General features: G+C 44.3%; 1 protein-coding gene across 2 annotated transcripts in view; it reads left to right on the forward strand.

Moving 5' to 3' along the window:
* The first annotated feature begins 11,907 nt into the window (after positions 1 to 11,907).
* The window catches only part of LOC130164176 (dachshund homolog 2-like), an 81,360-nt gene continuing 79,018 nt past the window's right edge, over positions 11,908 to 14,249 (forward strand). Inside the window, exon 1 of one of the 2 annotated variants that reach the window (XM_056368710.1) lies at positions 11,908 to 12,903. In XM_056368710.1, the coding sequence (XP_056224685.1) occupies positions 12,230 to 12,903 (674 nt within the window). In that variant the 5' untranslated portion in view covers positions 11,908 to 12,229. The remainder of the gene's footprint in view (positions 12,904 to 14,249) is intronic. The other variant, XM_056368709.1, reaches the window with a different exon arrangement.

Consider the following 14,249-nt stretch of genomic DNA (forward strand, 5'->3'; position numbering starts at 1 on the left):
TTTGGTTTTGATTTATTCGATTGAAGGTGTTTTTCACTCAGATTTTTATTTTTGTTTAATGTCCACTTCTTAACCACTTCAGGGTTGACCAGCGCGCTCTCTCTCTGCAGTGTGTGTGTGTGTGTGTGTGTGTGTGTGTGTGTGGTGGGGGGGGCACTTCAATAGTACTTTCTTAAAACATTTAAAACTTCAAATACTCAGTTTTAGACATTTCGGAGGTTGTGAAGTGTTGCCCAGCTGGGATTTGAACCAGCGACACTCAAAGCGTTTATTTTTTACCTGAAGCACAGATCAGTGAAGTCACAGGTCGACTCTGTTACAGAGACGCTGAAGCTGCAGAAGCTTGTTAAGATGGAGACGTCCGGGGACTGAAATCCTTCATTGGGTTAAAATATAACGTTTAAAAAAACAAATAAAATCTGAAATAAAAATGGAGTTTAACGATGGAGGAAAAGTCATAAAGACTTTTTGTAGCTTGTGTAAATATTACATGTCGTCCAGCCTGAAAACTTCACTTCTTCACTTCTGAACTTGACTGACGGAATAACATCAATACGTTCGAAGGAATTCATTTCATTGCAGTTTCACTCTGTTCGAGTGGAAGCTAAACCCTCGTTGTGATCTCTGACTTTTGTGACGGCGCCGTTTGCATTCGAACCGCAGAGTGACGAAGCTAAATATAAATAATATTGATTTGTTCTTCCGTCTCTGCCGTCCATCATGTCTTCTTTGTCCTTTATTTGTCCTTCGTTCTTTAATCTTTTTTTTATTCCAGTTCCACCTTTTCTTTCTTTCTTTCCTTCCTACCTTCCTTCCTTCCTGCCATCCTCCCTTCCCTCGTCTCCTTTCACAGCCTCCTCTGTCCTTTGCCTTAAGACGAGGACTATTGATTTTACACACCTTGTTAAAATTGCGTCAAATACACACTCACCATCTCTCTCTTTCTGTTTGTCTCTCTCTCTCTCTCACACACACACACACACACACACACACACACACACAGCGGTGCAGTGTGACAGCCAGGCTGACAATAGGTGGCTGTCACAGTGATTGATGGCACTGATTATATGTTAATAATGAAATAAACATTAAAAAACACATTCAATAAAGCTCTTCATTAATGAACCAACCGCTCTATCTATCTATCTATCTATCTATCTATCTATCTATCTATCTATCTATCTATCCAGAAGGAAAGAAAGAGAAAGAAAGGAGAGAAAAGAAAATACAAATATGGAAAGAGAAAGAGAGACATAGAAAGCCAGACGGATGTTATGACATCCATTTTAAATAGAAATTTAATTCCAAATGATCCGTATTCATCCACAGAAATCAGACTGATAAACACTGATGAGATCTGTGATGTATATGAGACACTTCAGAGCATCAGTTTAAAAATAAAAGATACTTCATTAAAGCTCCAAGCTTTGGAGTCATTGACGACCTGAGGTCTTCCGGTCTTCAGCAGGTGCTTTGTATCTCACCTGGTGATGACCTTCCTCCGCCTGCTGCGCGTTGTGGAGTCTGGTCTTCAGCCGGCGGACCGGAGCACAGCCAGACCGGGACTGTCTCGACAGTTGGGTTTGTTTTGGTTTTGGATCGTCGTCCTGACAAATGACGAAAAGGTCGTCCATTGAGTTTTGATGCGTTTTTGGTTGAATCCTCGGGTCTACCAGCTCATTTCCCAGCATGCACCTGCTTTTTTAGGAATTAACCAACTTGATTTTGGCAAAACCAACAACCTTTGATCTAAAGTTGAAACGACAAATCTGCCCAGGAAACGTTCACTGGCTGAGTGTCTAATTACTTCTGAACCTTTGCTAATTGGGCCATATGTATTTAAAGGTCCACATCTCCCAAACCTTCACATTCAAGCTGAGAACCTGATACTTTACATCATTTTATTTCAAACTGAATGTGCTGCAGCTTAAAGTCGCCTAAATATATTATAAATATTTATTTGTTAGAGGCGTTATAGTATTTGTTATGGATATAAGGTAAAGTCCTTGCAGGTGTTTGAACACACACACATACACGACCCAGCGGGGAGCTGACTTTCATATCAGCAGTTTGAAAAAAGAGAAAAAAGTTGAAAAAGTTTTGAGAGAAGAGAGAGAGAGAGAGAGAGAGGAGGGAAAAGCGAGAGAAGAGAGAAAGAAAGAGTATTTTGGTAAAAACAGAAAGCAGGACACAACGGTAACCGACGGCAACCATCATCAATCAGAGTTTGAAGACATCGCTGCTGGCAAAGACGACAGGAACAGAGAGAGAGAGAGGGGGTCGCGTCAGGATGGAGGGATGTAAATGCTAAAAGAGAACGAGTTAAATATAAAGAGAGGGAGCGAGAGAGGGGAGACGGGTGATGTTTTTAACCTGTTTTAGTGACGATGGAACAGAGGGAGCGGAGAACGAGCGGCGATGAGCGAGAGACGTTAGTAGAAAATGAGAGAAACGGGGAGAGAGAGCTGTGTTTTTGGCCTCTTTTGCTGTTTTAAAAGAGGAATTAGGACAATGACTAGTCACCTTGAGACCTGCTCTCTCTCTCTTAATCTCTCTTTTCATGTCTCTCTCTCTGCCTCCCTCTTCCTCCTCTCTCTCTCTCTCTCTCTCTCTCTCTCCTCTCTCTCTCTCTCTCTCTCTGTTTCAGCTCTTGGTTGCCGAGCAGATCAAAAAGTGGCACGGCAAAAATAATTTGTGCAAACTCGTGAAATTGATGGAGGCTCGAGTTACGTGGTAACAGACGCTAAATGACCCCAAAGAGAGGTAAAATAACTACCCCCCGACCTCCTGGGCTCCAACCCTGGGGCATAATGTCGGCTTAGCTGCTGTAACTGACGAACCAACCGACGACGACCCAACACCACAACGCTAACCCGCCGGACTAGCCCGCTAAGCTAGCAGGCTTGCTAATTTAGCTCAAAAGTTTAGAGGAGTACTTGTACATTTTGGGAAATTCGGAGACTGATATCATCACATCCGATGTCTGAAGTGCAGTTCAACAGTACCACGAACTGCAGCCGCTGAAATGACCACAAAGTCCTAAATGTGACTGTTCGTTAGCGATGGCGGCTCCTCAAGAGGTTAGCATATTAGCTGCTATAGCATCAGTTATATCAGAACAGAGAAGTATTTCTTCTTTGCTCTTCTCCCAGCTGACCGCCATGAAGGTGGGATTTATTGCAGGACTGTTGTATCGTACTGCGTTGGTTTTCAGGTAGGTGTACCTGATGAACTGGCAGCTAGGTGTTGTTGTAGCATCCCCTGTCATGTGACCGGCTGCAGATCGTGCTGCATCTCTCTCGTGGGGCAGTTTTAACTCCGGCAAAGCAGGTTATTTGAAATTAAATGGTGCGACGCAGACTGAAATGATGGGCTTCCTCTCTGGCTCTTAGTTCCCTCAAAGGTCGCCACAGTTAAGACGGTTTAAAATCACTCAACAGCACTAATTTGCGCGTCAAGGTTCAACAAAGTTGGATTCTCCACAAAACTCAAGTGCAGATTTGATCTTATTGATCTGAGCCTGAGATTTTACCATCACAAATATTGCTGTGGTTCTTTTCTTGGTGTTTTCTCCCTCTGTCTCTCATCCCTCCATCTTCCCCCCGTCTCCTCTGTCCTTGTCTTTATCCCTCATTCATTCCTCTCTTCCTCTCTCTCTCTCTCTCTCTCTCTCTAGCCCCCCATCCTCCTCTAAACTCTGTTCTTTCTGGATGAGCAGGTTTTATGAGCGGAGTGATAAAGAGAAGGGGGGATGAAGGGCAGAGAGGGAAGGAGAGGTGGAGGACAGAGGGGGACGGAGAGAGAGAGAGATGGGGACAGAAAGAAGTGGAAACAGGAATGAGCTCGTCTTTATTACAGCAGATTGCCAAGAACATATTTTATGACATAAATGTCTGTCTGTCTCTTTTCTGTCTCAAGGTTTATATCGGATTTGAAACTTTTAGGATTATTTGTTAAAAACAACAACAACAACAACAAAAGCCTGCAGAGAACACGGGGGAAACATTTATGATGTTACCTGCAATAAGGTGTTTTATTCCTTCATATGGAATAACAGCGGTGGAGCCATGAGCAGCGAGGTGTCCGACCTGCGACCTGCGACCTTTCAACCCGAGCACAGGGAAAACTAAGGAGGTTCGTCGACTTCACAAACAGAGCGAAAACTTCCTGTGAGCGCAGATCACTGAGGACCTGTCCGAGAAAGCACAGCAGGCGTCACCTCCACCTGTCCGAGCATCCTGCCCCCCCCCCCGGCATCACTGTCTGACCTGGGAGCTGCAAGATCTCTCAAGGTAAGACCTCAAGACGAACACGAAGCGCAGCAGAGAGGATTAAAACACCAGGCCTCTTTGTGCTGCATGAATAATCCACTTTCCTCAATTTATCGCAAAGTATAACCCACGACGAGCTGATCAATACTTCCTGTAACTGTATAGATTATTATCCCGCTTATACCAAGCATCAGAAATCTTAATATAAACGTCTTTTAACCTTAATTTTCACCGAACTCGGTGGAAGGACGTGAAATGGGTCAGTGACGATCTGGTGAAAGAGGCGGATCCAGGAATGTTTCGTCACTTTCCTTTTGCAAGAAATAATGTTTGAATCTCGATGTAAAAAGCCTGATGTATTTATAGTGTTGGATCTGTGAGTTCGTACGATTCGGTGCAGAAGAAAATATTTGGCCTTGGATGGAAAGTATGTGCCGTTATTTAAGCATGTGACTTTATTTAATCACAAAGTCACATTGAGATCAAGCTCTCATTGACCTGAGTACAGAAAAATAAAATAAATATTAACAGCAGAAACATTTTTAGCGATTTAAACCAGACGACATGTTATAAGATCCGATAGATGTTCATGTCACCAGTATCAGTAACCTGAGAACAGGTGACTTTCCAACCAATCACAGTCCAGTGTCGTCTGAGGTCTGAGACAGCTGAATATCTACCAGCTGATCGTCTCGTTAAACTCTCTCCGATGATATTTCGCTCTGAGCAACGTTAATTATTTCATCAGCTAATTCATGAAACCGCTGTTGCATTATTTCACTATCGACCGAAGCATTTTCCACCTCATGAGCGTAAAACGAGGAGATTTCTTTATTAAATATTTGGTGCGTTCATTAGCTGATAAAAAAAAAAAAAAACTCTCCCTGTGTGGAAACGAGGCGTCGCTGTCACGCCGTCCGACCGACACGCTCGCTCTGCGCTTTGACACTTGGTAATTGCGTTGTTGAATTAGATTATTAAAGAACACAACTTGAGCCGCCGTCGCCATCACCATCGCTGGGAGGTACCGCCGAGGATGATGGGAAAAGAGACACACACACACACACACATGTGTCGTCTCAGAATTACTGTATATCATCAACAAACACAAACTTGCTTACACACACGCATTGTCATCTGCCACACACACACACACACCACACACACACACACACACACACACACACACAGTAATGAAAGCTGGGGGCTATTGTGTGTGAGATGGATGGTTTGACTTTAAGCTTGTATAAATAAAAGCTAAATAAATCCTGATGGCCTCTAGTGATGGCTGAGCTACAGCAGCGTGTGTGTGTGTGTGTGTGTGTGTGTGTGTGTGTGTGTGTGTGTGTGTGTGTGATGTTTGTGTACAGAAACACTTTGGACAAGAACTGAAGTGTTTGTGTGTGTGACAAGAGAAAACACACACACACACACACACACACACACACACTCTCACAGCCCGCGGCTCTTTCTCATTCATGTTTTTGTCCCAAAGTGAAACAAAAAAAGAAAATTATAAAAAGCAGAGCAATGTCACCCAACACTGGAGTCTAAATATTCTCCCTCTCTTCCTCTCCTGTCCTCTTTTCTTCATATTCCTCCACTGCAACACACTGACTCCTATATTCCTCTTCTCCTTCTTCTCTCTCTCCTCTCTACTTTGTTATTGATTATTGGTTTGGTGATTTGCAGCAGCGTGTCCCGGCCCTTGTTCTAGGTCAAAGGTCTTCACATGTGCAGATTAACGGGTTGAAAATTCAATTATATACATGTTGGTTAGTAAAAGTATGTAGAGATTATTAAAATCCAAGAGTGTAGGTTTGATTTAAGACATAAAGAAGTATATAAACTCTCTAATACTTTATGATAGGTGATACTGTCTTTTCATCTTTGCTTCACTTTGTTGTAGTTGATTAATGTTCAATTCTTTCATCTTTAAAAGAGAATATTAGCTTTAAAAACGAATGTCGGTTCCTTTTTTATCCAGCCTTGAGTTGTGTTTGCAGGTTTTCCTTTTCAGGCTGCACACAGCGCCCCCCCCCCCCCCCCCCCCCCCCCCCCAAAAAAAAAAAAAAAAACAACCTTCATTAATAAAGTAGGGCAGCCTGAGAGACGAAACCCAGGGCTAAATGTTATGCAAAGCAAACACTGGGTGCCGGTACTTTCTTCTTTGGGGAGGCTGGTGGCCTGGTGATCGGGGCACATGCCATATGGCTGCTACATCCACGTCTCCTCCTCTCCATCCCCAGTGGAAATTAAACCCTTAAGGTGGACGACAGGTTGTTTGCCGTTGCTTTCCAAACCGACTCATCTTCTCCCCACTTTTATCGTAGGTGTGCGGCGAGCAAATGAAATGATGAACTTACAAGAGTTAGACAAGATGCGAGGTAAAAAACAAAGTTAGTAACAAGGAAACTGGATTCAGAAAAGTATAGACTTTCTGTCAAGTCAAAGTTCCCACAGGAAGCAACACACAGTAATTGATCTTACCAGGAAACATAAACAAGGGTTTGAATAAATGAGTGACGCTGATGTTTTCTCGTCAGTCTCAGCAGAAGTAAATTTACACACCGAAATAGATTCGTTAACAAAACACTTATTTTCATCTTCTTTCTCATTGTTATTTTTCCTCCATTGTTTGTGGCTAAAAACATTCAGTCAGTCTTGATAGTGATCGTCATGATGGAGCTTGTAGTTGACTTAAGTTTGTAAAAGATTTTTAAAAACCCACTTAAATGTGTGGTAGTCAAGCAACAGTTCCTTCACCATGTCTTCAACATCCCACGGCCGATTCAGCCAGTGAACGCCGCTGTTAAACTTTACTATTGTTTTCTTCTGCTCAGTTAAAATCCAGGTAACTTTCCTCGAACATACATCATTGTCAAGTGACGCCGTAGATCCTGCAGCCGCCCTGGGAGTTTCTCCTCACTGATAAATGACATTATTTCCCCTCCCCGCTGTCGCTCATGTGGGTTTCAGAAGAGAAGAGTGATAAACAGAGATGACGTTAGGAGGAACAATGTGCTGGATGAGGGAAGAAAAAAACAACAAAAAACATTATCATAATCATTATTTTATCACTGTTTTTCTCATGTGTTGAAAATAAACTCTGGATTGGAATGAAATATTTGAATTGAGGCACCCTGGTTTTCCTGGTATGGTTATGGTTCACACCATAGACTGTATAAAGACATATCCTCGGTTACGTCACTCATATAAACTGTTTTTAAGCTCAGAGCGAGCTGCACCACCATCGCCATCTTGGCAGCGTCTGACTCCGCCCCTAACTAGTTGCTAATCGAAAAATGATCAAAGAGGTGAAGCCTTGACTTCGATGTATGACGGTTTAATAATTCTGGCGAATATTAGGTCCTGTTAGCATCATTAGCACAGCTGGGCGTCTTGCTCGAAGGCTAACCCAAGGCTAAATTCATTTGCTGGCTAGTTAGCTAGTGAACAACCTAAGCTAACAAGCTAGGTGAGTGCAGACACCAATACTTGCTAATCAGTGCTAACATATAAAATACATACATAAAATAATACAAAAAATTAATTTGATATTTGTATGAAAAATCCTCCAAAAGGTCGTGTTCACCAATTTGAATGTCTGAGAAGACAGCTAACGGCTAGCTAACTGTGAGGGCGCACAACTGTCAAGAAGCGTCCACGCCCTCAATAATTCAAAACTTTAAGCCTTTAAACAGTTGAGTTCTCATGAAGGGGGAAGACAAATCTAGAAAGGAGCGTTTTTCTGGACAGTTAGTTTTGCCGGCTGACTTGCTAACTGTCGGTAGCAGTTTTAATCAACTGTCGTGAAGCTAATGTAACTTTAGCTAGCTAGTCTCTGGCTGACTTTTTAATGCGTCCAGCTGATTTATGGCTTCATAATTGTGAAAAGCATTCGCTACCGTTAGCATCACTAGCTCGGCTGAGCGCCAGGGTATCTTGCACGAAGGCTAACCCAAGGCTAAGTCATTTGCTGGCTAATATGGTCGTAAAAGACTGAGGCTAAAGCTGCACATCCTGCACAAAAAGTCAACACACTCACCAGTTAATGATCCATGTAGGAGACAATAAAAAAGTAGTTAGTTATATGTATGATAAGAAAAAAAAAGTACCATCAGACCTTGTTTGGCTGTTTAGCTACTTGCGCTAATGTCACTCCTAAACTCCATCAGACAGGATGTGCCACAGTCTGCTGTGAGTGGAGCTTTTCTGATGTAACTCGGACACACACAAACTCATGTAACCTGCTAATCTGACCTAATGAAATGCTCTTGGTACTTGGAAAAGTTAGGCTAAAAAAAAAAAAAAAAAAAAGAGACACCATCCTACAAACTCTTTAGATATTGAGCATCGGCTTCACTACAAATACATGTGAACATGTGGAGAAGTCGCAGCACATGTGAAAATGGAGGACAGTGCAACACGATTGTTTTCTGGTTTTAACTGTGATTACACCAGCATGGTTTGTTTTGGACAATCCTGCTGAACATGTGCATGAGTTATCAATACGATCCTGTAAAGCAGCTCAAATATATTGATATGTTGAATTAATGTTTTGTCCTTTTACAGGTTTGTTTCTGATTGGTCCAGAGCAGTGGGACCTGAACCGAGGAGGCGACGCTCTCTCGTCTTCTCCTGCAGCTGCTGCAGCTCTTTAATCCACAGAGAAAAATCTGTACCAACACAAAACTCTGACACGTGGCAGGACGAGTTATTTAATGGGTTGAAAAAAATGGCCTTTTGTGCAGAACATCGGACTCTTCCTCCGTCCGTCTCCCCAGGGGACGAAGAGCATTTTGCGGACAAGTTTTTCCACTTTTGTCCTCTCCCTCTGTTGCCACCTCGTCTTCCCTCTGTTTCCATCCTTCCTTTACTCCCCCTGCTCCTCCTCCTCCTCCTCACCCATCCCCACATCAACCCCTTCTTCCACTCCTCTTTATCTCTCTGAGTTTGCTCCTCTTCCTCTCTTTCTCACTCTCTACACCACAAAGTCCAACTCCAAGTTCATATCGGTCATTACAACCCCGCTGAGGGATATTCACCTCCACTAAGAGCTCATCTCTCTCTGTCGGACTCCCTTTCTTCCTCCCTGAGTCCAGCTTCAGTTTGATCATTATTAGTCCTGAGAGGCAAATCATTGCCCTCATGTCTCTTTCTTCCTTTATTTTACCTTTTTCTTTCTCCTTCACTGGCACCACCTTTTCTCCTTGACCTCCTCCTCTCCCTCCTTCACCTGCGTATTCACACTTTTCTCACTACTTCTTCTTTCCTCCAGAGGATAAAGACATTTTTACAAGCAGACACAGTTTGTTCTCTCGTACTACAACCAAATATCTCTGTGTTTCCCTCCTTTTCTGCAAAATAGACTCTGGGACTGTTCTGCTTTCTGTCAGTTAAGTTATTTTACATTTGAAAGTGTTGAACAGCCAGATGTTTGCACCTGCAGCGCATTTCTGCAAAAGTAAATGTAACAGTAAATGTATCTGACCTGCGTTTTAAATTAAGACTAGAATTACCTTTAATTGATTTTTATAAAATATGAAACATTTGTGTGAAATTTCATCATAATTGCTAATTGTTAAAATGTGTTTTCTGAGGTCACCTTAACTTGACCTTTGACCTTTGACCACCGAAGTCCAATCAGTTCATCCTTGTCAAATTTAAAAGGATTCTCTTGAGGAGTTATGGAGATATTGTGTTGTGAGGTCACTGTGACCTTGACCTTTGACCTTTAGCCACCAAAATATAATCAGTGTGTCCTTGAGTCCTAGTGAATGAACGTCACTGAGGTATGGTGTCCCTGAGAACGGGACGGACGGACAACCAGAGAACGCCATGGCTCTGATGACGGCGCTGCGGAGGAATGAAAGCGGCTCTTTCGTCATGACACAGATGTTCTGGAAAAACAAGAGCAGGTAAATAAAATGTGTGAATTAAGATTCTTGCTTGAAGCGGAAAGTTCATTTCATCCTCTCAATTATCAGACTTGCCGCTTGCAGATCAGACGACTGGTAAACAGACTGATGCGACTCATAAAGGGCTTTTCTAGTTACATGGTGAGTTATATCGACCTCTCGAAGCACTTCACACTACATTCAGTATCAGTTACCCAAGGTCACTTCGACATGCGGACAGAAAGAGCTGGGGATCGAACCGACGGTCTTCTGATTAAGCTCCTGCGCCGCAGCTGAACATCCATAAATTGGGATTATTGGTCAGGCGGAGGCGTCCCAGGACGCCAAGAGGCCCATGTTCACGCTAGATGTTTGACCTGTTTGTAATTCAAAGAAATTGATTTTTTTTTTAATATAGAATGAGCGCGAACCTGCGACTCCTTCACAAGAAAAGCCTCATGTTTACCCTGATGAATGCTTTTAATGTGAAGGAGCAGCAGCAGCAGGAAGTGAATTCAGCTGCTGCAGAGAAATGAAAGGAAAACAGTGAATTTTAGAGGATTAATCCCGGATTAGCAACAAATAAAAACAATATATAAACTTTGGGTTCATAACACCGTGTGAATCGAAAGCTCATCGGAGTCGAACGCCAACGACTCCGCCGCCTCGTCCTCCTCCTCTTCCCTCCTCCGTGTGTCTCTCTCTCCGTTTTCCTCTTTCATTCAGTCGGAGTTTCTCGCTGTAATGAGATTACATGGGATTATAAAACCCCGTCTGTCTGTAATCCACACCACTCAATCCCATTTCACTGCTTAAACACACACACACACACGCACACACACACACACACACACACACACACACACACACACACACACACACACACACAGATAATTAATTCTCTTTGGTGCTACATGGTGATTTCTTTTCGTCTCTTTTAATTCTTGTCTTTTATGAGAGAAATTATCATCACCTCATTTAGTTTTTCTCTTTTCCTCCTTCCTTCCTTCCTTCCTTCCTTCCTTCCTTCCTTCCTAGCTCCTTTCTCTATGTTGCTCTTTCTTTTTTTATCCTTTTATCATCATTTTTTCTTCCTTCCTTTTCCTTTTTCATTTCTTTCTTATTTAACAAAACCTTTTTCCTTCCTTCCTTCCTCCCTTCTTTCTATCCCACCTTTCCTCCCTTTTCCACCTACAGTCTCATCACTTGTTCACTGATCAGAGGTCAGTGTGTGTGTGTGTGTGTGTGTGTGTGTGTGTGTGAGGGAACATGCGTCCTTCTCGCCACCAGAGCTCGCATTTGAGCCACAACTGGACACACACACACACACACACACACACACACACACACACACACACACACACACACAAGCACGCACGCACGCGCACAGAGAGTAGAGGTTGAGAGCACCCCCCCCCAAAAAAAAAGAAAAAAAAAAGAAGAGCAAAATAAAAACTTCCCGTTGGCGAATCAAGCAGCTCGTGAGAAAGTTTATGAAACAGCAAAACGAGAGATCTGACCGATACCCTCCACACACACACACACACAACACACACACACACACACACACACACACACACACACACACACACACACACACACACACACACACACGCACCACTAAAGTCCTCCCCTTCTTTCTTTCTTCGCCAATCACATCTTCAGTCTTGCACTCACTCTTCTCTGATTGGCTCAGGTGGCTGTCAGTCACGGGAGAAGGGGGGCGGGGCCAGGACGAGGGCTGACCTGGAGTCTGATCCAGTCGCGTTAACGCACAGACCGGACAGTCCGCTTTCCACGCACGGATAACGAGCCTGAGAGCGCGTGTCGTGGATACAGAGAGGAGAGAGTGGAGGAAGAGAGGAGGAAGAAAAAGAGGGAAAAGTGAAAGGACAACAAGGAGAAGAGACGCACAAGTGTTTTCCCAACTGGAAACAGAGAGAAGAAGAAAGTGTGTGAGTGTGTGTGAGAGAGGAAGAGACAGGAGGAGAGAGTGTGTGTGCGCCTTCACCTCTCTCCACTTCTTCCACCACCACCACCACCACCACCGCCTCCTCCATGTCGCTCCCCGGCTCCCCTCCGCTCCTCACGCCGGGTTCGGGCACCCCAACTCCGGTCGCGCTCTACCGCTCGGCCCCGGACGCGCTCCACACCTCCGCCGCCTCCACCGGCACCTCGAGCCCGCTCACCAACTCCAACTCGCACTCTCACTCCCACTCCCTGTCCCCGTCCCCGCGGCTCACCAGCAGCATGCTCAGCGCTTTCCTGCCCGGACCAGGGGGCGCGTTGGCCGGCTTGGGCAACGGCGGCGCCGCCCCGCTCGTGTCCGGTGGCGGTGCTGCTCTCGGTCCCCTCAGCGGGCTCGGCTCGCTCAGCACGGCCGGCCTGACCCCGGGCTCCCCCGGCTTAGCGCAGACCTCTTCCAGCCCGGGTCTGTGCAGCGAGTGCAAGCTGGTGGAGGTGCACGGCGTGAAGGTGGCCAGCTTCAGCGTGGACGGCCAGGAGCTCATCTGCCTCCCGCAGGTGTTCGACCTCTTCCTGAAGCACCTGGTGGGCGGGCTGCACACCGTCTACACCAAGCTCAAGAGGCTGGACATCACGCCGGTGGTGTGCACCGTGGAGCAGGTGCGCGTCCTGCGGGGGCTCGGCGCCATCCAGCCCGGCGTGAACCGCTGCAAGCTCATCTCCAGGAAGGACTTCGAGACGCTGTACCAGGACTGCACCAGCGCCAGGTCGGTGCATGTTTTCACCACTTTTATTAACCGTAAGATTTCACCCGCAACTGTCCGACAGCTGGACCCGCATCGCTGTAATTTTCCGCACAACTTCCCGGTGTGTTTGTGGCGATTTCCACTTCAAATCCTGCTCCTATAATACTTGTCTAGGTGTGTTTAGGGTCATCCAGTAAAAAAACTTGCTGCTCCCGTTGAGGAGAGGAGATGATGAAGTGTCAATATTCATAAAATATCTTGAATAGCTGAACAGACACATGGCATTTGATTTTAACCACAGTAACAATATAATGATCCTCTAATATTTGTCCTGGGACTTCCATCATGTCTGTGTTGCACCATTATAGGATTTCTAATAGAAATCAGTGTGTAACAGTGAGAGTGACAGTTTCACATTTGTTACTTTTGTTAGTTTTTATTAATGCTTCTGTTCTTGAACACAACTTCCTGTTTTGTTATCAGCAGATTCCTTATTTTATTTTAGTGTGTGTGTGTGTGTGTGTGTGTGTGTGTGTGTGTGTGTGCTGCTAAATGAGCACATGCTCCCTCACTGTGGTGTTTTAGTAAATGAGAAACACAGTGACAGTAAACAACCCGCTGCAGCTTCATTCTGTTGACTTTAGTTATGGAAAAGCTTATCACACTCATAATCCAGCACATTGTTTCTCACCTGTGTGTGTGTGTGTGTGTGTGTGTGTGTGTGTGTGTGTGTGTGTTGGAGAAATGCAGCTTTAATGCTTGTTTGTGTGTAAACAGACACTTTATAGAGTGTGTTTTAATGCCTGTTATGTATAACGGTTGTGTGTGTGTGTGTGTGTGTGTGTGTGCGTGTGTGTGTGTGTGTGCGCTACTGTACCTGTCACCTGCTCCTTCACACAGTTACTACTTTACTGACTGGCTCCAACCTTTCAAATTAAAACACCTAAGTGACGTCCTGTGAGTTTCCACCATTTTGAAAAACGTCACTTTGCTCTTTAACATGTCAGAACATTTAAGAATCTACATGTTAAAGAGAAAATAACCTGCGACGAGAGGAAAGTCATCTCATCTGAGCGGAGCTTGCTTCACCGCAGACTGCACTCATAGATTTAACCTCATTTTTTCTGTTTTCTTTTTGGCAGCTTAAGGGTTTAATTGAGTTTTTATGATAACCTAAGCAGCAAAATATTAAATTAGATAAGTGCTGTGAAAGCCAGGAGTGACACAAAGCTTTCCATTTCCTCAGACTTGCTCTGAAAACGTCTCTAATTTCCTAAACGATCCGAATTGCTTCTTCCTCTCCCAGCTGTGAAATAACTGCGATGCAAAAGAGCAAATTGTTTATTTTCTCCACAGAAAGACGAACT

The sequence above is a fragment of the Seriola aureovittata genome, chromosome 23, assembly GCF_021018895.1.
Source record: "Seriola aureovittata isolate HTS-2021-v1 ecotype China chromosome 23, ASM2101889v1, whole genome shotgun sequence".
Taxonomy (NCBI): domain Eukaryota; kingdom Metazoa; phylum Chordata; class Actinopteri; order Carangiformes; family Carangidae; genus Seriola; species Seriola aureovittata.